We start from the raw sequence: 20,260 nt of genomic DNA, 5'->3' as shown, positions 1-20,260 counted from the left end.
TGAACTTGCATGAGTAGTTGGTCTGTTCCGCAATCAGCACCTGGCCCAGTTTTCACTGCTGATACTGAACTTCTCTGATTATTACTTCCACAAATGTAATCAATCTGATTCGTGTGCACACCATCAAGTGAAATCCATGTGTATAGTCTGCACTTATGTTTCTGATATAAGGTATTTGTTGTGAATAAATCATTCCTTGTGCAGAATTCTATCCCCAGCCTCATTTCTGTCACCAAGTCCATGTTTTCTGACTGCTGATCCTTCTTTCTGGTTCCCACCTTTTGCATTCCAGTCAGCCATGATTATGAATGCATCTTAGATGCAGGTTCAATCTATTTCTGACTGCAAAAGTTGGTAGAAATCACCTATTACCTCCTTTTTTGGCTCTAGTTGTTGGTGCATGAACTTTAAGGATAATGGTATTAACAGGTCTTCCTTTTATCTATATAGATATTACCCTGTCACTCACGGTATTGTATTTCAAGATGGACCTAGAAATGGCCTTTTAACTATGAAAGCGACCTCATTTTTTTCTCTTTTTCATCTCCGCATAGTAGATCATATGATTATCTGATTCAAAATGCTGCATGCCAATCCATCTCATTTCAGAAATACCTAATATGTCAATATTTATGCGTTCCATTTCTTTCTTAATGATGTCCAGTTTTCCTACATTCGTGCTTCTCAAATTCCACGTTCCAATTATTAGTTTCTGCTTACAACTGTTCCTTCTCCTTTGTGTTTCCAAATTTGAGGGCTCAGCCTCATGTGCCGTATCTGTTAGTCTACTCTTCGTATGTTCTACTGTGCACAGGGTTTTCAAAGGCCTGTTGTATTTTGGAAGCGGATGATCAATCCTGCTTCCTAGTCTGTGCTTATCTGGATGCCTAGCTTTGGAACAACAATGTATGACAGAAAAGCATTTTAGTGAAAGGAGCAAATGAAAGACTCATCCCCTTACAGAGACAACCATATATGCAGTGCCCTCCCCCTGCATGTGTGTCTTGTCCCGTTCATTTCTCTGAAGATTAGCATGTCTGCACTCCCTCCCACCCCATCCAGCAGCCCCTCCACCCCAGCTAGCCTTTGAGATGATGGCTTAGGCCACAAGTCACTTCTGTGGTGTCTTGCACCTCACAAGGTTACTGGTCTCCCACACTGATTTCGCTCTCAAGTTTAGAAGAAGTTAAGTTCAACTCCTATGTATCAGATTCAGGGAGGGCTTTTCACATACATGTATAAAAAGAAAATAAAGGGCTTAACAATATTTAAAGATAGTTTTTCTTTAATCCTCATTCTCATCAAGCCATCCTGAAAACCTCCATCATTTTATTAAAAAATAATAAACATAAATCCAAGTAAACAATGCGGAAAACTCCTATGCTTAATTCAGACTGGAAAGTGATGGGATCAAAGGATGAACAAAGAAAAGAGAGAAGTAAAGCACAAATACAACAATAATCTTTAAAATCTCTATAAACATTCAAAGGATCTAGAAAAATCTCCAAATGGCAAGCTCCTTATACAGCTTTTGGTAGAAAGAAGACAGGTCCAGGTAGAGGTATGAAATCATGGTTTGTAGTGTCATCTCCTCCATTTATACATCTCAATGAGATACTCTTTCTCTACGTATCTGTATGCATTTATGTATATTTTAGTGATCCATGCTGTAATTTCTTTTTAAATGTGACTACATTAGAGATGAAACACAAAAGGACAGAGTATGCTGCTTTAGCAGAATGAGATATATTGGATCATAAAATTCTTACATGCGGGGTGCTGAGGTTTTAATGAAATATTTTTTTTAATTTTATTTTATTATTTTTGTGTGCATGTACCGTCAAATCAGATCTGACTGGTACAGGAGGAAATTGCTCCTCCTTCCCCGGCAGAGCATCTGGTGGATTCGAACCATGCGCCTCTGGGATTGTAGTTGCAGCTTCTTGCCACTAGGACACCAGAGCTCCCCTTAAATAATATTTTTTTTAAAAAAAAGGATATGCTATATATATATCTACAAAAAAGAAAGTGAGTCACTGGCCTTTGTTTAACAATCAATGTTAAATTCAAATGGCTAACACTGTGATTTTATGCTTGTTTTATAATAAATGCTGGAATTATAAACAAATAAAAAGAGTCTCACTATTTAAACAGTAAACAGCCAGAAAACAAACATCACAAGAAATTATTTTCTTTTTAGAGAAACTCTGTGTTTATAACATGTTTTAAGAGCTCTGGTGGCCTAGTGGCAAGAAGCTGTGCTGCAATGCCAAAAGCACATGGTCTGAATCCACCAGCAGCCCTGCAGCAGAGGAGGGCAATTTCCTCCTGTGAGATTAACTGCCTCTGGAAACCCAATGGAGGGTCAGCTGTGCATTGGCTCTGACGTGACAGTCCACAGCATTAACATGTTATATTTCTTTTTATTCGTTGATCTTATAAATTCTTCAATGACTTCATTGAGTCATTGTGACCCTCTGCACAAACTATCTGAAAGCAGTCCTGTGCCATCCTCTTATTTCCTGACACACAAGAGCCCATTGCAGTCCACCTGGTTGAGGGCCTTCCTCTCCTTCACCGACCCTCAACCCTTCCCCACATCATGTCCCTCTCCAAGGAATAACACCTCTGCAATATGTCCTAAGGATGTTGGGTGAAGCCTCATCATTCTTGCCTCCAAAGAGCACTCTAGCTCTCCAAGATATAGGTATTTATTTTCTTGGCTGTCCATGGAATGTTCCGTGGTCTCCCCCAACACCACAGCTCAAAGGAATCAATTCTTTTCCTGCCATGATTATTCACTGTCCAGATGCATAGATAGTAATCAGAAATACTAAGGCCTGAATCAGATACACCTTAGTCCTCAAAGTGACATCACTACTCCTTATTAATTTGGAAAGATCTGTAATTGCAGATTTTCCCATTACAATGTTGTTGTTTGTTGTTATGTGCCATCAAGTCGCTTGTGACTCATAGCAACCCTATGTACAAGGGCCCTAAATGCTGTTCTATTCTGTGCCAACCTCACCGTCTCAAACACACTCATTCCCACCACTCCAGTCACAGAATCGATCCATCTCATTGAGGGTCTTCCTCTCCTGCGCTGACCCTCCACTCTCCCAAACATGATGTCCCTCTCCAAGGACCAGTCCAGCCTTGCAACATGCCCAAAGTATGTCAGACGAAGCTTAAGGATCCTTGACTCCAAGGAGCATTCTGGCTTCACCCTCTCCAGGCCAAACCTGTTTGTTCTCCTAGCAGTCCATGGTATAGTCAACACTCTTCTCCAGCACCAAAGCTCAAAGGCATCAATTCTCATCAATGGAATGCATAAATACTAACATAGTAGGTATTGGTGAAATGAGATGGCTTGGCATGGGACATTTTGAATCAGATGATCAGATTATTTTGAATCCCATTATAATATGTCTCCTTATTTCCTGACTGCTCATACCAATGGTATTAATTGTGGATCTAAGCAAGATAAAGCTGTTTACAGTTTCAATCTTCTCTCCAACTGTCATGACCCTGTTTACTGGACCAGTGGTGAGAATCCCTGTTTTCTTGATACTGAGACACAATCCATACTGAAGGCTGCTTTCCTTGCTCTTCTGCAACAAGTGCTTCAAGTCCTCCTCACTTTCAGCAGTCAAGGTTGTGTCATCTGCATAACACAGGTTATTGATGAGTCTCCCTCCAATCCTGATGCCACACTCCTCTTCACAGGGTCCAGCTTCTCGAGTAATCTGCTCAGCATATAGATTGAACAGGTATGGAGACAAAATACATCCCTGACGCCCTCCTTTTCCCATTCCAAACCATGCAGTAATCCACAGCTCTGTTTGTATAACAGCCTCCTGGTCCAGGTATAGGTTCTGCATGAGCACAATCAAGTGCTCTGGGATTTCCATTCTTCTCAATGTCAGCCAGAACCTGTCATGATCCATACAGTCAACCTCCTTTGCATAGTCAATAAAGCACAAACAGACATTCTTCTGGTATTCCTTACTTTCAGCCAGAATCCATCTGACATGAGCAATGACATCCCTGGTGCCACAGCCTCTTCTAAACCCCACTTGAACTTCTGGCAATTCCCTATCTATGTACTGTTCCAGCCATTTTTAAATAATCTTCAGCAGTATTTGGCTAGCATGTGAAATCAATGATACTGTTTGATAACTTCCACATTCAGTTGGATCACCTTTATTGGGAATAGGAACAAATATAGACCTCTTCCAATCCATTGGCCAGATAGCCATCCTCCAAATTTCCTAGCATAGACCATTAATGTGATCATTAATGGGGGGAATATATCAAAAGCAATTTCAGTATTGGGAAGTATACATTTTTCTATTATCTTCTGTTACAGAAGCATACATGCCTAGTTGAGTAAAAGTTATCTGTAAATTTGGTCCTCGTACGAGACTGAAATTGTTCCGGTTCTCCGTAGAGATTTACATTTAAGTCGTGAGACTAAGCCAGCACTAATTTCCTGGACGCCTTCATGCAGTCTTCATCAGGTCGACTGTTTCCGAAGGAAAATCGATCTGAAAGAACCGCATACATGTGAGCCCTATTTATCCAGCAAGATCCAAGGGTGCTGATGATGCCATTGTATGAGCTCCCTGGAAACCTGTTTCTGGGACTCAGGACTCTTAGGGCATTTCTGTTACTTGCTTGTTTTGTTCACATGCTCCTGTGGTGGCAACCTGCTCGATCATAAGTATTTGGCAGTATTTTCTTTATTGTGTTTTCAGGATTCTTAAAAGCTTTTCTTAAATTATGTAAATGTCTGTTAATGACTGGTGGGGTCCTGTGCGTGATTTTAAACTTCCCTCTGAATCTTGGAAAGCCTGATGTGTCCGAAGAAAATGTTGTAATCTATTATTCCCCATAAAGTAAACAAATTCTGGCACCTGCATTTTGCTAGCTCTGTTTTCTGCTTCTTCTGTGGTATAGCCTTCCTGTGTCTCATCTCTAGGAGTATTCTGTAGGGCTTTTAGAATCTGAGTATACAATTCTAAGACTGTACTTGTTGCTACAGCATGTGCTTCTCAATGTGTATTAGAAACACACTCTGAACACTGCCGGAATTATTTTTACGAACTGCCCATTAGTGAGTACAGAAAGCAATAACACATACAGTAAGTGAACAGCAGGAGGGAAAAATCACCTGCTTCGCTACAACGACAGACTGTGCTACGTCCTAGAAAATGAAGTGAAGGGGCAGCATGTGGTATGAATATGGCATATTCATGGCACATATCCTAACGTCTCCTATTGTATGCCTTTGTAACCCCATGTAACACTGGCAGGATTGTCTTAGGATTTGTCTCTGCACTCAGAAAAATCCATTTTACAAACCTCACATAAAAAAGTAAAGTATGTGATTTGCAGTTTCTTCACCCATATGAGTTTTAAACTCACATGTGTAATCAATTGCTCACTAGGTTTCCATCTGTAGGATATCTCTATCTGTATCTATATCTATATACAGCTTAAAGCAGTACTCAGCCAATTCTCTGTATGTGAAAGACCAGGAGCCGAATCCACTGATACACTAAAACAGCAGGCTATCCTTGTTATACTGAAAAGAACTAAGTGAACTTTATCACTTGTCATTAGGCTTTCAAATGTTGTGTTACACATGCACAATGAGTTGCCCCTTTCTGTATTATATTTTAAGGCGCAACTCTAAAAATGTGTCCAATTGAGCAACAACTTCAATTAAACTCCAGAAATTTCCATTTCGTGGGGACGCAAACACTGAAATGTCTTCCTCGAAAAAACAGTCCACATCAGCAATTAGTAAAACTACAGCAACAACACATTACAAGACAGATTTCCAATAATGACGCTGTTTGTTAATTTGTATTTCCAGTTCATAGTGAAGCCACCATGAGGACTGGCTTAAATATGACAACATCCAGTCTCTGTGCATTGTGATGTTCCCATCTTTGTCAATCACACTCAAATGGCTCCAATCGCTACGTCTATCCATAATAAAGCGAGAATGAAATGATCTAGAACTGAATAGACTGCAGACGAAATTATAGACAGAGCTGCCTGAGAACACAGTAGCCACTCTCCCTCACCATTGTCAAAATTAGCTTTGCGTCCGAGAAATCTATTCTGGCTGCAGAACCTTGTTTGTTCACATACAGACATTTTCGACAATGGATTTTCAAACAGTCCACTGTGGTGCTGACAATCAACGTGGCCTTCTTTTGATCCAATAATTCTATCTGTGTAAAAAAAAAATTAGCAAAAGGTGCATTTCCATTTTTTTAATGGAGTCAGCAGATGTGACAATTTCAGATTCTAAGATAGCTTCACTCCCCACTTCCCAGTATGTTTTTTTTTAACCAGATTAAGGAATAGAGGCAGGATTCAGAACAAACTATCTTTCTACTACTAACTGCAATCCTAGCAAAATGATTTCTAGTTGTTGAACTCCAGTGTTCAATTGAAGAACTGTCCTCAGAGTCATTAAGCTTTAACAAAAAGCAAATTTTGGAATTGTCTTTCCGGATTCACAAATCCTTTTCTTTATGATTTCAACAATTTTTTGTTTTTTTTGCATTCCACTTAGTTGCGGTCACTTTATTTTACCTGAATATAAAATTATGCCGCTTTGTAAATTTGGTACTACTAGCATATAGGGTCAAGAGCAATGGTGTCTCTCCAGAGATTAAGGTGCGCCTGATACAGGCCATGGTCTTTGCAATCACTTGTTAATGCATCAGAGGGTTGGACAATGACCAAGGAGGACAGAAGGAAAATTGATGCCTTTGAGCTGTGGTGCTGGAGAAGAGTATTGAGGGTACCATGGACTGCCATGAAAACAAACAGATTCATCCTTGAGAGGGTTAAACCAGGCTACTCCTTGGAGGCAAGGATTTTAATCTGTAGCCCTCAGGCCAGGTTCAAATTGTTTTCTTGTCAAACACTCTTCTAGGTGCTATAGCACTGATCTGTGCACTGCTGTACAGAGGTAACTCGTGGTTGCTGTGATGCTGAACACTGTGACAGTGAATGTGCCAAACGTGGTAATGGTTACCCATGGTGGACAGTGTTTGCTGGAGCTTCCTGACTAAAACAAGCCTGGAAGCAGCATCCACTTCCGAAATGGCTTGTCTCTGGAAACTCTATTATGAACAGTGCTCAGGCCTTTCATTCACAGGGTCGCTATGAGTCATCTACGACTCGACGGCACCTAACAACAACAACAACCACCATAGCATATAAATGCAAAAAATGGAAAAGAAACATTTATAATAAAATAAGTAAACTATGGGAGTTCTGGTGGCCTAGTGGCAAGAAGCTGCACTGCAATCCCAGAGGTGCATGGTTCGAATCCACCAGATGCTCTGCCGGGAAAGGAGGGACAATCTCCTCCTGTACCAGTCAGATCTGATTTGATGGTACACACACACAAAATAATAATAATAATAATAATAATAATAATAATAATAATAATCTATAATGAAATATAAAATTCAAATTTGATCGTGAGTACAAAAATGCCTATTTGAAAATTAGTAAGTAAAAAAAAAATTATCTAGAACATGCAATTCTGTTCAAGTTTGACCCAGTCAACATACAAAATATTTACAAGGAAGTCAGAAGTATCTATGATTATCATCCATCCTTACCCAGTAACTGTTCATGCTGGATCTAGCTGCTTACCGGGTTAACGCAGCAAGAGTTAGCCTCGACAGCCCACTCCCACCTTTTATTTATTAGAAAGAAACAGTACACTCGCAGAGACCCTGAGACCAGGAGTCTCAATTACACAGGAGGAGACTGTAGCAGATAGATGTCAACAAGTGTTGAAGTGACAGGAGCCTCATAGTTTAACAACCTTTCGCCTGAGCAACCTTGTAACCCTGTGTGAACTTTCTTCCCGGCTGCCTCTTTCTTACACACTGCGCTGGTGTCGATTTCATGTACTCCCTGCCGGCTCTTTTCCAGGGAAGTGCTCCTTTTCCTTGTGTCTGTGTTCCTGGCTGGCATCTACAGGTCTTTGCTTTTGACAGCAAGTGCCCCTGTTCTGTGGTACCTTAAGCACAAGATGAACTTGCTTACTGGATAATCAGTCCCTGGTAGACCACCTCTTAAGAGATCCAGATGCTTGAATAAGCTGAAATGGTATCACGATTTTACTGAGTACTCTTAACAGGCAATGGAGCACAGCTCAATTTCATATTAGCAAAAAATAAAAGTAACTATTATTGGGAATTCTAGATCCTATCATTTTTAAAAAGCTCAAAAAAAAAACAAATAAGACAAAGGAGACTGATTGATAAGTTCCAAGGGATACAAAATGTAGTCTCTGTGTGTGTATTCAATTATGTGAACCTCCCTCATTTTCAGATTGGTATAGAGAGGGTTAAACCAGGCTGCTCCTTGGAGGCAAGGATTCTGGGGCTTCGTCTGATATACTTTGGACATGTTGCAAGGAGAGACAGGTCTTTGGAGAGGGATATCATGCTGGGTAGAGTAGAGGGACGGCGCAGGAGGGGAAGACCCTCTATGAGGTGGATTAATTCAGTGACTGGGGTAATCGGGATGGGTGTGTCAGAGGCAGTGCGATTGGCACAGGATAGAGCAGGGTTTAGGGCTGCTGTACATAGGGTCACTATGAGTCGCAAATGACTCGACGGCACATAACAACAACAACAACGTCTTATAGTATAATTCTTCCTATAACTATACTGACAATAAAAGTTTCTAAATCTATGTAAATAGTATAATTCTTCCTCTAACTATACTGAGAGCAAAAGTTCCTAAAGCCATATAAATATTATACACCAGCTTTTTAATACTAAGTATTCTAATTCCTTCAGTGATACATACATAGGAACTGGTCTTATGCTCCTCTCCTCGAACTGAATAAGAAACACAGTTCTTAAGTGTAAGTCCTTTAATTACAGTGCTCGCTCTCTGAGCCAGAGGATTCACATTTCAACACATAAAAGAACTCCTAACACTTGAAACGTAAACAAGACTCATTTCAGAAAGGCAAGGCCTATTTTCAACACTAAGAATGATTAAAAACCCAATACCGTAACTAAAAAGAGTAAAGTAGGATCAACACTTGCATGAGAATGCATTTCTTCATCTCTTAGATGCTAGGAAGGAGGATGATTTTTTAACTCCTACGGCTGACACCAAAGGTCCTTGTTCTAAAAAGTTAAGATATTCTGCTATTGCACGAATGGCCAAGAACAAGCAGCTGGGATATAAATGTCTACATGTGTCTGCTACTGCCTGATACTTGTCTACTATGCCAAGCAAGGGAAGAAATGATACAGACCCCATGTGGTCTGAATAGCTTAGACAGACAGAAATCAGAACTCTGAGTTATGTTTAGGGAGCACAGTCCAAGCACCCCATAATCAATGCAACGGCGAGCCAGTAAATACACTGCGAACGATAAATTACTTCCCTCGTACACACCCAAGGATAACTAAGTAAGCAACAGATCCATCACTCAGTGAACAGGAAAGAATTTTCAAAGCTGTGAGAGCAAGAGAATAATGACTAGAGAGGAAGTAACTGCTTAAAGGTGGTTAAAATAGGTGAGGGAAATGCAGGACATAAAGTCAAGGTGAGATTGGAGAAGAGCATTAAGAAAAGGCACGATCACCAGAAGGGTAGAACAACAATGATGGAAGATTGCTACTGTCCTTCAAAATAAGAAAGTTACAGATAAAGATAGAAATAACCTGGAACAAAGCACAATTTACAAATACGGTACTACTTAGTGACAGAGTGCTAACATTTTCGTTCGTTATTGCAAATTTTAAATGACAAAGCATGCCAGTATTACCTTTCTTTCGAAAGAGTGCATTTAGGTAATTTTCTGCTTGGCATTCAATCTTATCAGTGTTGGACTGGCCCTGAGATGATAGTTTCTCCGTTGGTGTTGACTGTGAAGAATCAAGAGATGGTATACAATCCTAAAATTATTAAAACATAGTAAACATAAATCACTTCATTTCAAATGTATTTCCATTAAAAAACTGCAAACAGAAAATGCTCTCAGTGTTCTCACTTTTTCAACTTTTTTAAAAGTACACGTTACATGGAAAGAACACAAAATCTGGCACAAGACACTGGGGGGGGGGAACTCCTTCTGTTAAGAGGACTTAAAATTCACTTTATTATTATAATGGTCAGCAAAGGGGAGAAGCACATGCAATATCCTGATGGGTCAACTCACTACCTGGCACGTCCATCAAGAAAACCCTGCAGAGACCTTTCAACAAAGCAGCTGACTTAACCACTAAGCTGACCTGACTGGATCAAGTTCCCAAGCTTTCCTGTCTTCTCAGCCCTTCTCATACATAAAGATATGCAAGGAAGGAGGGTCTCCGCCGTAACACAAGCAGCCACAGGAACTCTAGTTGCACAGTCGTTAAGCATTTACTAGCTAACCGGAAGTACAGCCGTGGGACTCCACCAACCCCTCCCTGGGAGAAAGACCTGTCAGTCAGCTTCTGTAAAGACGCACAGTCCAGAGAAAAGCTTCAGGGCACTTCTACCCTAACAGGGTCACTGTGAGTCCCCCAAACTAGCAATGGGTTTGCTTTTCTGGTTTGACAGAACAGACTTTTAATAACGTACACGGGAGGGAATGATGATGTCTAAAAGACTCCACGAGTAAGTGAGGCTAAAAAAATAGCACACTCGTTCCCCCACCCTCAATTTATTCCTAGGAAATCAGACTCAAAGGTGGTCTTAGACCAAACTAGGCCACCACTTCCACCTTTGAGTATAGCTAAATGCAGGAGAACCTAAGCGGAACTGCATAAACTAGGGAATGACAAGAAAGAAATGTGAAAGAAACAGAAGAAAAGCTTCAACACTTTTTATTTGTGAGTTAAGCTAAATACTACACTATAATCATTACACTCTAAAACCGTCTCATCACCAACATCAAGAATTTAAAGCGTCTATTCTAAATCACAAATTTTCCAAACAAGCTTTTTTTTTAAGAAAAAAAAAGTGATACAGTTGTGCAATTAGTGTAGAAGTAATTTCATAGCACTAACACTTACACTGACTGCTTCTCTCTGTAGGTTACAAAATGAACATTTTTCATCCATAGACCAGTCAGTCAGCTCTTCTGGTTCACAGTCTTTAAGAGAAGGAAAAATACTCATTAAATTTACTACCTTTTATTAAGACAAACAAAAACACCACTCTCCCCAGCTGTAACGCCTTATGTAAAAATAAAATGAAATACCAACAGTAAGGGGAGAAGGTCTAGTTTTAGAATCAAACTGATGACATCTACCACAGAAATCAGGAAGGCTACAAGGAGTGGAAGTTGCAGTATCATGGGAATAATAAATGACCTGGCTATAAATTAGTAATTTTTCAATAAGATTTGAAGTAACATCTAGCCTTCTGAAGCAATCCTTCATGATACACACAGTTACGTATTTGGCTATTAACTGAATGGCTGATGGTCTGAATCCACCAGGAGGTGCCTTGGGGAAAAGGCTGAGTGGTCTCTTTCTGACTGAATACAAACACGGAAAGCCAGAGGGAACACAGCTCTGAGACAAGCACAGGGTCACCAAGCTTTGGAACCAACTTGACAGCAATGGAGTTTTGGGTTTTTAAAGCTTTTTCAAATTTTTCAATTTCTCACTATCTATTGATCTTATTTTTGATTTTAGCTCTGAAAGCAATCAGAACAAATGAATTCTGGAGAGAAAAAAGGAATAAATTTTGTACATCATAAAAAGCAAGATAAAAATCACAGAAATGGAGGAAAAGGTCAAAGTTCACAGATTTGAGACAATGAGATACGACCCCAAAAACCCTCCACAGTAAGTCTGATCAGATTTTTATTAACAACTTTTATTAACAATTGCTCAGAGGCTTTGTTGCAAGGGTTAGATTAAAAAGCAGATGAACAAAGCTATGTTATTCAACACACACATGAACTCTTTAAAAAAATCAGTTTTTTATATGCAACTGTAAAAATGATTATGTTCTGGAGAATAAAAGCATATTCTACTGACGCAAATTTATGAAAAGTTTAACCACAGTACCCTAACTACACTGGGTATCGTCAAAACCCAGTGCCACTGGACTGGAAGCGACTCATAGCTGACCCTCCCAGTGTGTTTATGAGGCTGTAAATCACCCAGAACAAGACTGACTGCCCTTCTTCCACAGCATCTAGAAGGTTCCGTCTATCAGACAGGCCCCCGAAGCCGGGACAGCACAGTACCGGCCCACCAGAGCTCCCCAGGCTAGCCAACGACTTTAATGTTTACTCTTTACAGGAGAAACTCCCTGATTTCTTTCCCCCAAACCAAGTTCATATGACAAAGCTCAAACACACAGAGGCAGCTACAACAGGATTAATATGAAAAGAACTACGGTACCAGTCATTTACTCTTAACACTTTGAAACTCATAGTAAACCTGAAAACCTATTTCTGCCAAACTGCATGGGAAATAAGCGTATCTTTTTTGTAATAATAATAATAATGACAAAAAAATATTAACTCTGATCAGCTCCCAGGATCTTTGTATCAATTCAGCTATAGAGCTTGGAACAGAAGATAATTTCTTGGAGAATAAAGAGCACAATGGTATTTTCTTTTTTAATTTTGGCAGCAGTGGTCCATAAATAGACCTAATATCCAGATGAACTTAAATGAATATTAATACTTAGTAGAAGGTCATGTAAATACCAAGGGAATTGAAGTCTCCAGAAATCTAGGATGACATCCTACTCTTCAGCTGTCACCCTGTCAAGCCACACTGGCTCATCTGTAAAAGTAAGACTCATTACCAAACTCACTTGTGGATAAAATGAAACAAACATGGAAATTATTTATAAACTACGAAACATCCAAAGGCTAACAATAATTAAAATAAAGTCCTGGATGTTGTGTTGGTTTTGTTTTTTTTTTTTTTTGAAAGTGGTTTGCCATCACATAAGGATGCTTGGAGAGAGATCAGTTGGTTTTGTGGACAGAAGAAAGTCATGCTCCCAAGCCAAAAGTGGGTGACTGACCCGCAGCCCTCAGGCCTGCCTTTACTTGTTCGGTGTTTTTTTTCTGTTTTGTTCCACCTCTCCCCCACCCCCGGATCGTATGACCCTCGTCTGTCCACTAGCTATACAGAGGTAACTCGTGGTTGCTGTGAAGCTGAACACTGTGACACTGATGTGCCAAACGTGAAAATGGTTACCCATGGCGGACAGTGTTTGGTGGAGCTTCCCAATTAAAACAAGCTTGGAAGCAGGAGTCGCATCCACTTCCATTAATAGCTTGACTCTGGAAACCCTATGAAGCTGGAGAAAGGATGAAAGTTATACAGGTGTCCAGGTGTTTCATTCATAGGTTTGCTATGAGTTGCCTCTGACTCGGCGGCACTCAACAACAACAACAACAACATGCCATCACACATTATTTTAGTTTTCAAAGGATAAGACAATTTTGATCAAGAATCTGGTTTAAAAACGGGTTACTTTTATGAAACAACCTGAAAAATCAAAAAGCTTAGGAATCTACACAGTTGAAAACCCATCGTCACAGAAGTGGAGTTGGACTGCTTTACGTTTTCAACCTTTCCCTAAAAGAACCCTACTCTGAGGTAGGATTAGGTAGTGCCTTTCACTGGAGAGACAGACCAGCTCTGACCAATGAAATGATCGTGGGGAAAGCGGCAGTGTACCACTGTGAGCAGAGGCTTCAGATAAGGTTTCTGTAGTCCTCCTGACCCTCCCATATGAGAAGCGCTGGCTCTTAAGAGTCATGTAGAGAAAACAGAAGGATTCCAGGCTCAGCCTGGAGTCCAGCTGAATCCAATCACCCCTGAGTGAAACACAGATCTGGGAGTTGTTATGCACAGAAAATTTTGACTCATATGTCAAGCATAACATAATTTTGACAAGTCAAGGAAACCTTACCCTTTTAATGTAAAAAAGAGCCATGAAAGAAACTAGCACTGAGATCTTACTTGAAGCTGGGAGGCATTAAAAAGGGTTACTTTTTTAAAAATGGTGATGGTTTCGTGGTGTAGTTTAAAATGGTTTTCCCAGACTCTGGTTTGGAATTTCACCCCATGGCTGAGTGGGAATATACTATCGATGTGAAAGAAATGAACAGCATTTTTTGGTTGGAAACATGAAAATAAAGTGTATAGATGACTGACTGGTCATTCTTGCCACTCCACAGGCTTAAACAGAATAGGTTTAGAGGCAGAAGATAAGAAAGCGGATGCAGAGAGGGCAGCACGTTTTCCTCTGCACCAGGGAGGTTCTCGCGCGGGCCTGACTAGCAACTGGACCAGAGCAATTGCTGTGGTGCTGGAGCACCGGAGGCCCACACGAGACAAACTGCACCTGGTGCTTCGTGTAGACAGAGTCGAGGGCATACACTCAAGCTTCCTGGAAGACTGAAGGGGCGGGCACACCACAACTAGCACGGCTTCCAGAGCTATGGGACCTGAGAGGCCGAGGGCCAAGGAGCAAGTTAGCATGGCTCAACAACTACCCTGATTGAAGAATTGCATCCTGTTTCCAAACCTGTAACCTGCAAACTTCCCTTGTTGTTGTTATGAGGTATTACTGAGTCAAGTAAGATTTACAGTGACCCTATGAACAACAGACTTGAACCCTGCGTATCTTGTGCTATCCTTATCATCTTTGATGAACTTGAACCCTATGTTGCAGTCACTGTGTCAACCCATTTCACTGGGGTCTTACTCTCTTCGCTGACCTTCTACCTTTCCAAGCAAGCTCTCTCTTTCCAAAGTATGGCCTCTCCTAACAATGTGACCAAAATTTGCAAGCCATCAGTGCTTCCAAGGAGCACTCTGTCTGCACTTTCCCCCAGACATATTTGGTTTCTTGGCAGTTCATAGGATATTTAGTGCTCTTCTCCAACACCAAAGCAATCAATTCTTCTTCTTATCCTTATTTTTTTGTCACGTGTTTCTCAGATTTCATAACAAGTGCCTGGGAAGACCATGGCCTGAATCGAGCCTACCTTAGGATTCAAACTGACAACACTGCTCTTCAATCTTTAGACAGGTCCTTGCCGGCCCACTTGTCCAAAGCAATGCATCTTCTGGCCTCTGGACTACTGGTACTGATGCTGTTGACTGTGGATCCAGGTAAGATGAAATCATTGGCCATTTCAATCCTTTATCTATGATGATGTTGCCTACTGGTCCAGTGGTAAAGACCTTTGTTTTCTCAATGCTGGGATATAACCTATATTAAAGGATGTAGTCAACACTCTTGGCACCAGCAGCCAGGAAATTAAAAGACGTATTGCAATGGGAAAACCTGCTGTTTCCAAAGTTCTGAAGAGCATTGGTGTCTCTCTGGAGACTAAGGTGTGTCTGATACAGGCCATGGTCTTTTCAATCACTTGTTGTGCATCAGAGAGTTGGACAATGACTAGGGAGGATAGGAGAACTGACGCCTTTGAGCGGTGATGCTGGAGAAGAGTATTGAGGGTATCATGGACTGCTAGGAAAACAAACAGATTCATCCTAGAGAGGGTTAAACCAAGCAGCTCCTTGGAGGCAAGGACTCTGGGGCTTCGTCTAACATACTTTGGACATGTTGTAAGGAGGGATCCGTCCTGGGAGAGGGACATCATGCTTGGGAGGGTGGAGGGACAGCGCAGGAGGCGAAGGCCCTCTATGAGGTGGATTGATTCAGTGACTTGGGAATTGGGATGGGAGTGTCAGAGACAGTGCGATTGGCATAGGACAGAGCAGAGTTTAGGGCTGTTGTACACAGGGTCGCTATGAGTCGCAAGTGACTCGATGGCAAATAACAACAACATTCTTTGATCTGCTGTAGCAAGCATTCCAGGTCCTCTTAATTTTCAGCAAGCAAGGTTGTGTCATCTGTATAACGCAAGTTGTTGATGAGTCTTCTGGTCCTGAGGTCACATTCTTCTTCATAGAATCTGGCTTCACGAATTATTTGCTCAGTATACAGACTGAACAGCAACAAAGAAAGATTCAACCCTGATGCACGGCCTTCCTGATTTTAAACTATATAGTGTTTCCTTGTTCTGTTCAGATGACAGCTTCTTGGTCTAGGTACAGATTTCATCAGAGCACAAGTAAGTGTTCTGGGAGCCCCATGTTTCTCAAGGTTAGTTACAGCTTGTTGTGATCCATACAGTCAAACGCCTTTACTTAGTCAAGCGCAGACAGACATTCTTCTGGTATTCTTTGCTTTCAGCCAGGATCCACTGGACATCCGCAGAGACATCTCGGGCCTCTTCTAAACTCAGCTTGAACTTCTGGCAGTTCCTTCTCAATGTACTGTTGCAGCCATTTTTGGATGATCTTTGGCAATATTCTGCTTGCATGTGATATTAATTACATTGTTTGATAATTTTCACATTTTCCTAGATAACCTTTCTTGGGAACGGGAACAAATATGGACATTTTTCAGTTAGTGAGTGCTGGGCAGTTGTCCTTCAAATGTCCTGGCATGGACTGGTGAGCTCGTCCCGAGTTGCATCTGTTAGATGAAATATGTCAGTTGAAATGCCATCTACTCCCGGGGCCTTTACTTTTTGCCAGTGTCATCAGTGCAGTTTGAACTTCCTCTGTCTACCATTCGCTCTTATTCATATCACACTTTCTGAAATATTTCAGTGTCAAGCAATTCTTGTTGGTACAACGATTCTGTGTATTCCTATCATCTTCTTTTGATGCTTCTGGAGTCACTCAAGATTTTGTCCTTCCACCTCTCAGTATTACAACTTAAGGCTTGAATGTGGCCATTGCTGACTGTGTCCTGAAGCCTGGGTGGGTCCAGAGCGAATTACGTGCCTAATATACCCCAAACGTGAGTTCCATCTGGATTTCTGTTTGGCCACTGCAAGGGGTTAGTGGGCCCGGTAGTAGAGCAGTGAGAATCTGGGAGGACAGCCACTGTTAGAACTGATAGTAGATGCAGGAGCACTGAAGCCTATCTTAGCTCCCAGGAATTAGGTTTTTGCTGTGGATGTTGACAGTGAGGGCTGTTTCCCTTCTGGAGTTAGTGAGGCAAAACACCACCACTCTCAGGTCAGTGTACTTGCTTTCTCCAAGTTCTATGATGACACAGTTGTCAGGGAACAGAGCTGTTAACTCCAACGTGGCCTCCCTCTGGTGTTGAGCAGCTGTGCAAGAGAGATGGGCAATCTCTTCCCATACAATTTACAGCAGAAAAACTCCTTAGAGGGTCAGGGACGAGTCTGTTCCAACTCAATAGCAACGGAGGTTTTTCTGAGCCACAAAGTTTTAATGTCAAATGTGCTGAGTCATTCCCAGATCCATACACTACGGAGTTTTTCTTATTCGATACCTTCTAGTTTTAATACAAAAATTGGGGATGATGAGGTAACTGTCATTTAGTTTAGTTTAGCAGGGACTCTTCAGGGAAAAGTTAGCTCTGTAACTCATAGTTAGGTGCCTTCGAGTAGGTTCCAACTCACTGCAAATGTAAAAACAAAAGAATAAGACACTACCTGGTCCTGCGCCATTTGCCCAGTCAATGCATGTCTGAGTCCACCGTTACACTCATGCAGTCAATCCACCTTGTTAAAGGTTTTCCTGTATTTCTCCAGGTATTACGGTTGTTAGTTGTTATGTGCCATTGAGTCGCCTGCCTTTTCTAAAAACACACCTTCTCCAGGGATTCTCCTGAAACTTTGTCCAAAAGATATGGAAGTCACATCATCCTCACTTCTGAGGACGTCTGGCTTCACGTCTTTCAGGACATATTTCTTTCCTTCTGGCAGTTCACTGTGGGCACAATATACCTCGCCACCACAATTCAAAGACAGCAATTCTTTGGTCTTCCTGACTCAATGTTCCGTTTTTGGAGGCACATGAGGTGACTAAAAATATCATGGCTTGGATCAGAGAAACCTTAGTCCTCAAAATGAAAGCCTTTCTCTTTAGTACTTTAGAGAGATCTTTGCAGATCTGCCCAATGCAATACATTTCTTGCCTTTACTTTCTATGGGTACTGACTGCAGGTCCAAGTATGCCCTCAGCATGGATTATGTTGTTGCTGTTGTTATGTGCCATCGAGTCGTTTCCGACTCATAGCGACCCTATGCACAACAGCTCTAAATCCTGCTCTATCCTGCGCCAACCGCACCGCCTCTGACACACCCATCCAGATTACCCCAGTCACCGAATCAATCCATCTCATAGAGGGTCTTCCCCTCCTGCGCTGTCCCTCCACCCTCCCAAGCATGATGTCCCTCTCCAAGGACCCGTCCCTCCTGGCAACATGTCCAAAATATGTCAGACGAAGCCCCAGAATCCTTGCCTCCAAGGAGCAGCTTGGTTTAATCCTCTCCAAGATGAATCTGTTTGTTTTCCTGGCAGTCCAGGGTACATTCAGTACCCTTCTCCAGCACCACAGCTCAAAAGCATCCACTCTCCTTCTGTCCTCCCTAGTCATTGTCCAACTCTCTGATGCATAACAAGCGATTGCAAATACCATGACCTGTATCAGGCGCACCTTAGTCTCCAGAGAGACACTGTTGCTCCTGAGTACCTTTGAGAGGTCCCCAACGGCAGACTTTCCCATCGCGATACGCTTTTTGATTTCCTGACTGCTGGTACCAAGAGTGTTGACTGTGGAGCCGAGCAAAGTGAAGCTGTGAACACTCTCAATCTCTTCGTCATCCATCCTGACGCTGCCAATTGGTCCAGTGGCGAGAATCTTTGCCTTCTTGACGTTGAGCCTTAGTCCATACTGAAGGATGCAGTCCTTGACCCTTCGCAGCAAGTGCATGAGGTCCTCCTCAGTTTCAGCAAGCAAGGTTGTGTCATCTGCATAACGGAGATTGTTAATAGATCTTCCACCAATCCTGATGCCACAATTCTCCTCATAGAGCCCAGCCTCTCGAATAATCTGCTCTGCATACATGTTGAAAAGGTATGGAGACAGGATGCATCCCTGGCGTACACCCTTCCCTATTTTGAACCATGCAGTGTTACCCTGCTCTGTTCTGACTACTGCCTCTTGGTCCAAGTATAGGTTTCGTGTTAGCACAATTAAATGTTCTGGGATTCCCATTCTTCTCAGAGTCAGCCACAGTTTGTTATGATCCACACAGTCAAATGCCTTTGCATAATCAATGAAACACAGGATTATACCTAAACAAAAATGAAAAAATCCTCACAACTCGACTATCAAGCAACATTATGATGAACAGAGAAAAGATTGAAACCTGTCAAGAATTCTATTTTATGTGTTGAAAAGGAAGACTTAAAACATTTTCTTATGAAGAGCAAAGCCCATAAATGTTAAGAACCATTCACATTATTTCCCCCAGAAAATGTTATTAAAATGTAGTTATGTTGTATCTATTACTATGAAGAGGGGACTTTCATGGCCTAGCGGTAAGAAGCTGCGCTGCAATGCCAAAGGTACAGGGTTCGAATCCAACTCTGCAGGAGAAGGATGGGCACTCTCCGCCTGAGTGATTAACTGCCTCTGAAAACCTGCTGGAGTAACAACTATGAGGCGGTTCCAACTTGACAGCCCAGGAAAACATTACTATCAACCGTAGAAAAAGGATATCAAATCAAAACTATTACATTTAAGTCAATGGTATAAATCAGGAGTCTGCGAACTTTTTCTGTAAAGGGCCAGAAGTAGACACTTTAGGCTTAGCAAGGCATAACTGTCCCTACCACAACGACATAGCTTGGTCTACAGCTGAAGAACATGCAGCCACAGAAAATCCATCAGCCGGGGAGCTCTGGTGGCCTAGTGGCAAGAAGCTGCAACTACAATCCCAGAGGTGCATGGTTCGAATCCACCAGATGCTCTGCTGGGGAAGGAGGGGCACTCTCCTCCTGTACCAGTCAGATCTGATTTGATGGTACACCCACACAAAAATAATAAAATAATAAAAAAAATTAAAAGAAAGAAAGTGCATCAGCCAATAAAAATGGCTGTTTTTAAATAAAATTTGAATTTGAAGTCATTTTTAAGTGTCACTAATCATTAAGCCTCTTCTGACTTTTCTTCCCCCTCAATCACTTAAAACTGACACGATTTATACCTCTTAGTCCATTCAAAAGCAGGCAGTGAGCTGGGCTGTAGTTTGCTGGCTTCTAGTAAAAATAATCTCCCTTTGAGATATGGTTCCACATAAAAAGAATCACTAAGCATCAACCAACCAGATAACACAGACCTACAATATTTGACGTTCGGGTCTCACGTATTCTGAAATTTTTTT

The 20,260-nt window shown here is 41.5% G+C and overlaps 1 protein-coding gene across 2 annotated transcripts in view; it reads right to left on the bottom strand.

Annotated features, from left to right (window-relative positions):
- LCORL (ligand dependent nuclear receptor corepressor-like) overlaps positions 1 to 20,260 on the bottom strand; it is a 238,735-nt gene that overhangs the window by 112,263 nt on the left and 106,212 nt on the right. For both annotated transcript variants that reach the window (XM_006884513.1, XM_006884514.1), the window contains exons 3-4: positions 11,067 to 11,146; positions 9,836 to 9,965 (exon numbers count right to left, since the gene is read on the bottom strand). In XM_006884513.1, the coding sequence (XP_006884575.1) occupies positions 9,836 to 9,965; positions 11,067 to 11,146 (210 nt within the window). The remainder of the gene's footprint in view (positions 1 to 9,835; positions 9,966 to 11,066; positions 11,147 to 20,260) is intronic.

The sequence above is a fragment of the Elephantulus edwardii genome, unplaced genomic scaffold (assembly GCF_000299155.1).
Source record: "Elephantulus edwardii isolate Elephantulus edwardi_28Jun2011 unplaced genomic scaffold, EleEdw1.0 scaffold00035, whole genome shotgun sequence".
Classification (NCBI taxonomy): Eukaryota; Metazoa; Chordata; class Mammalia; order Macroscelidea; family Macroscelididae; genus Elephantulus; species Elephantulus edwardii.
Note: the sequence above shows the minus strand (reverse complement) of the source record. Positions and strands in the feature narration are given on the sequence as shown.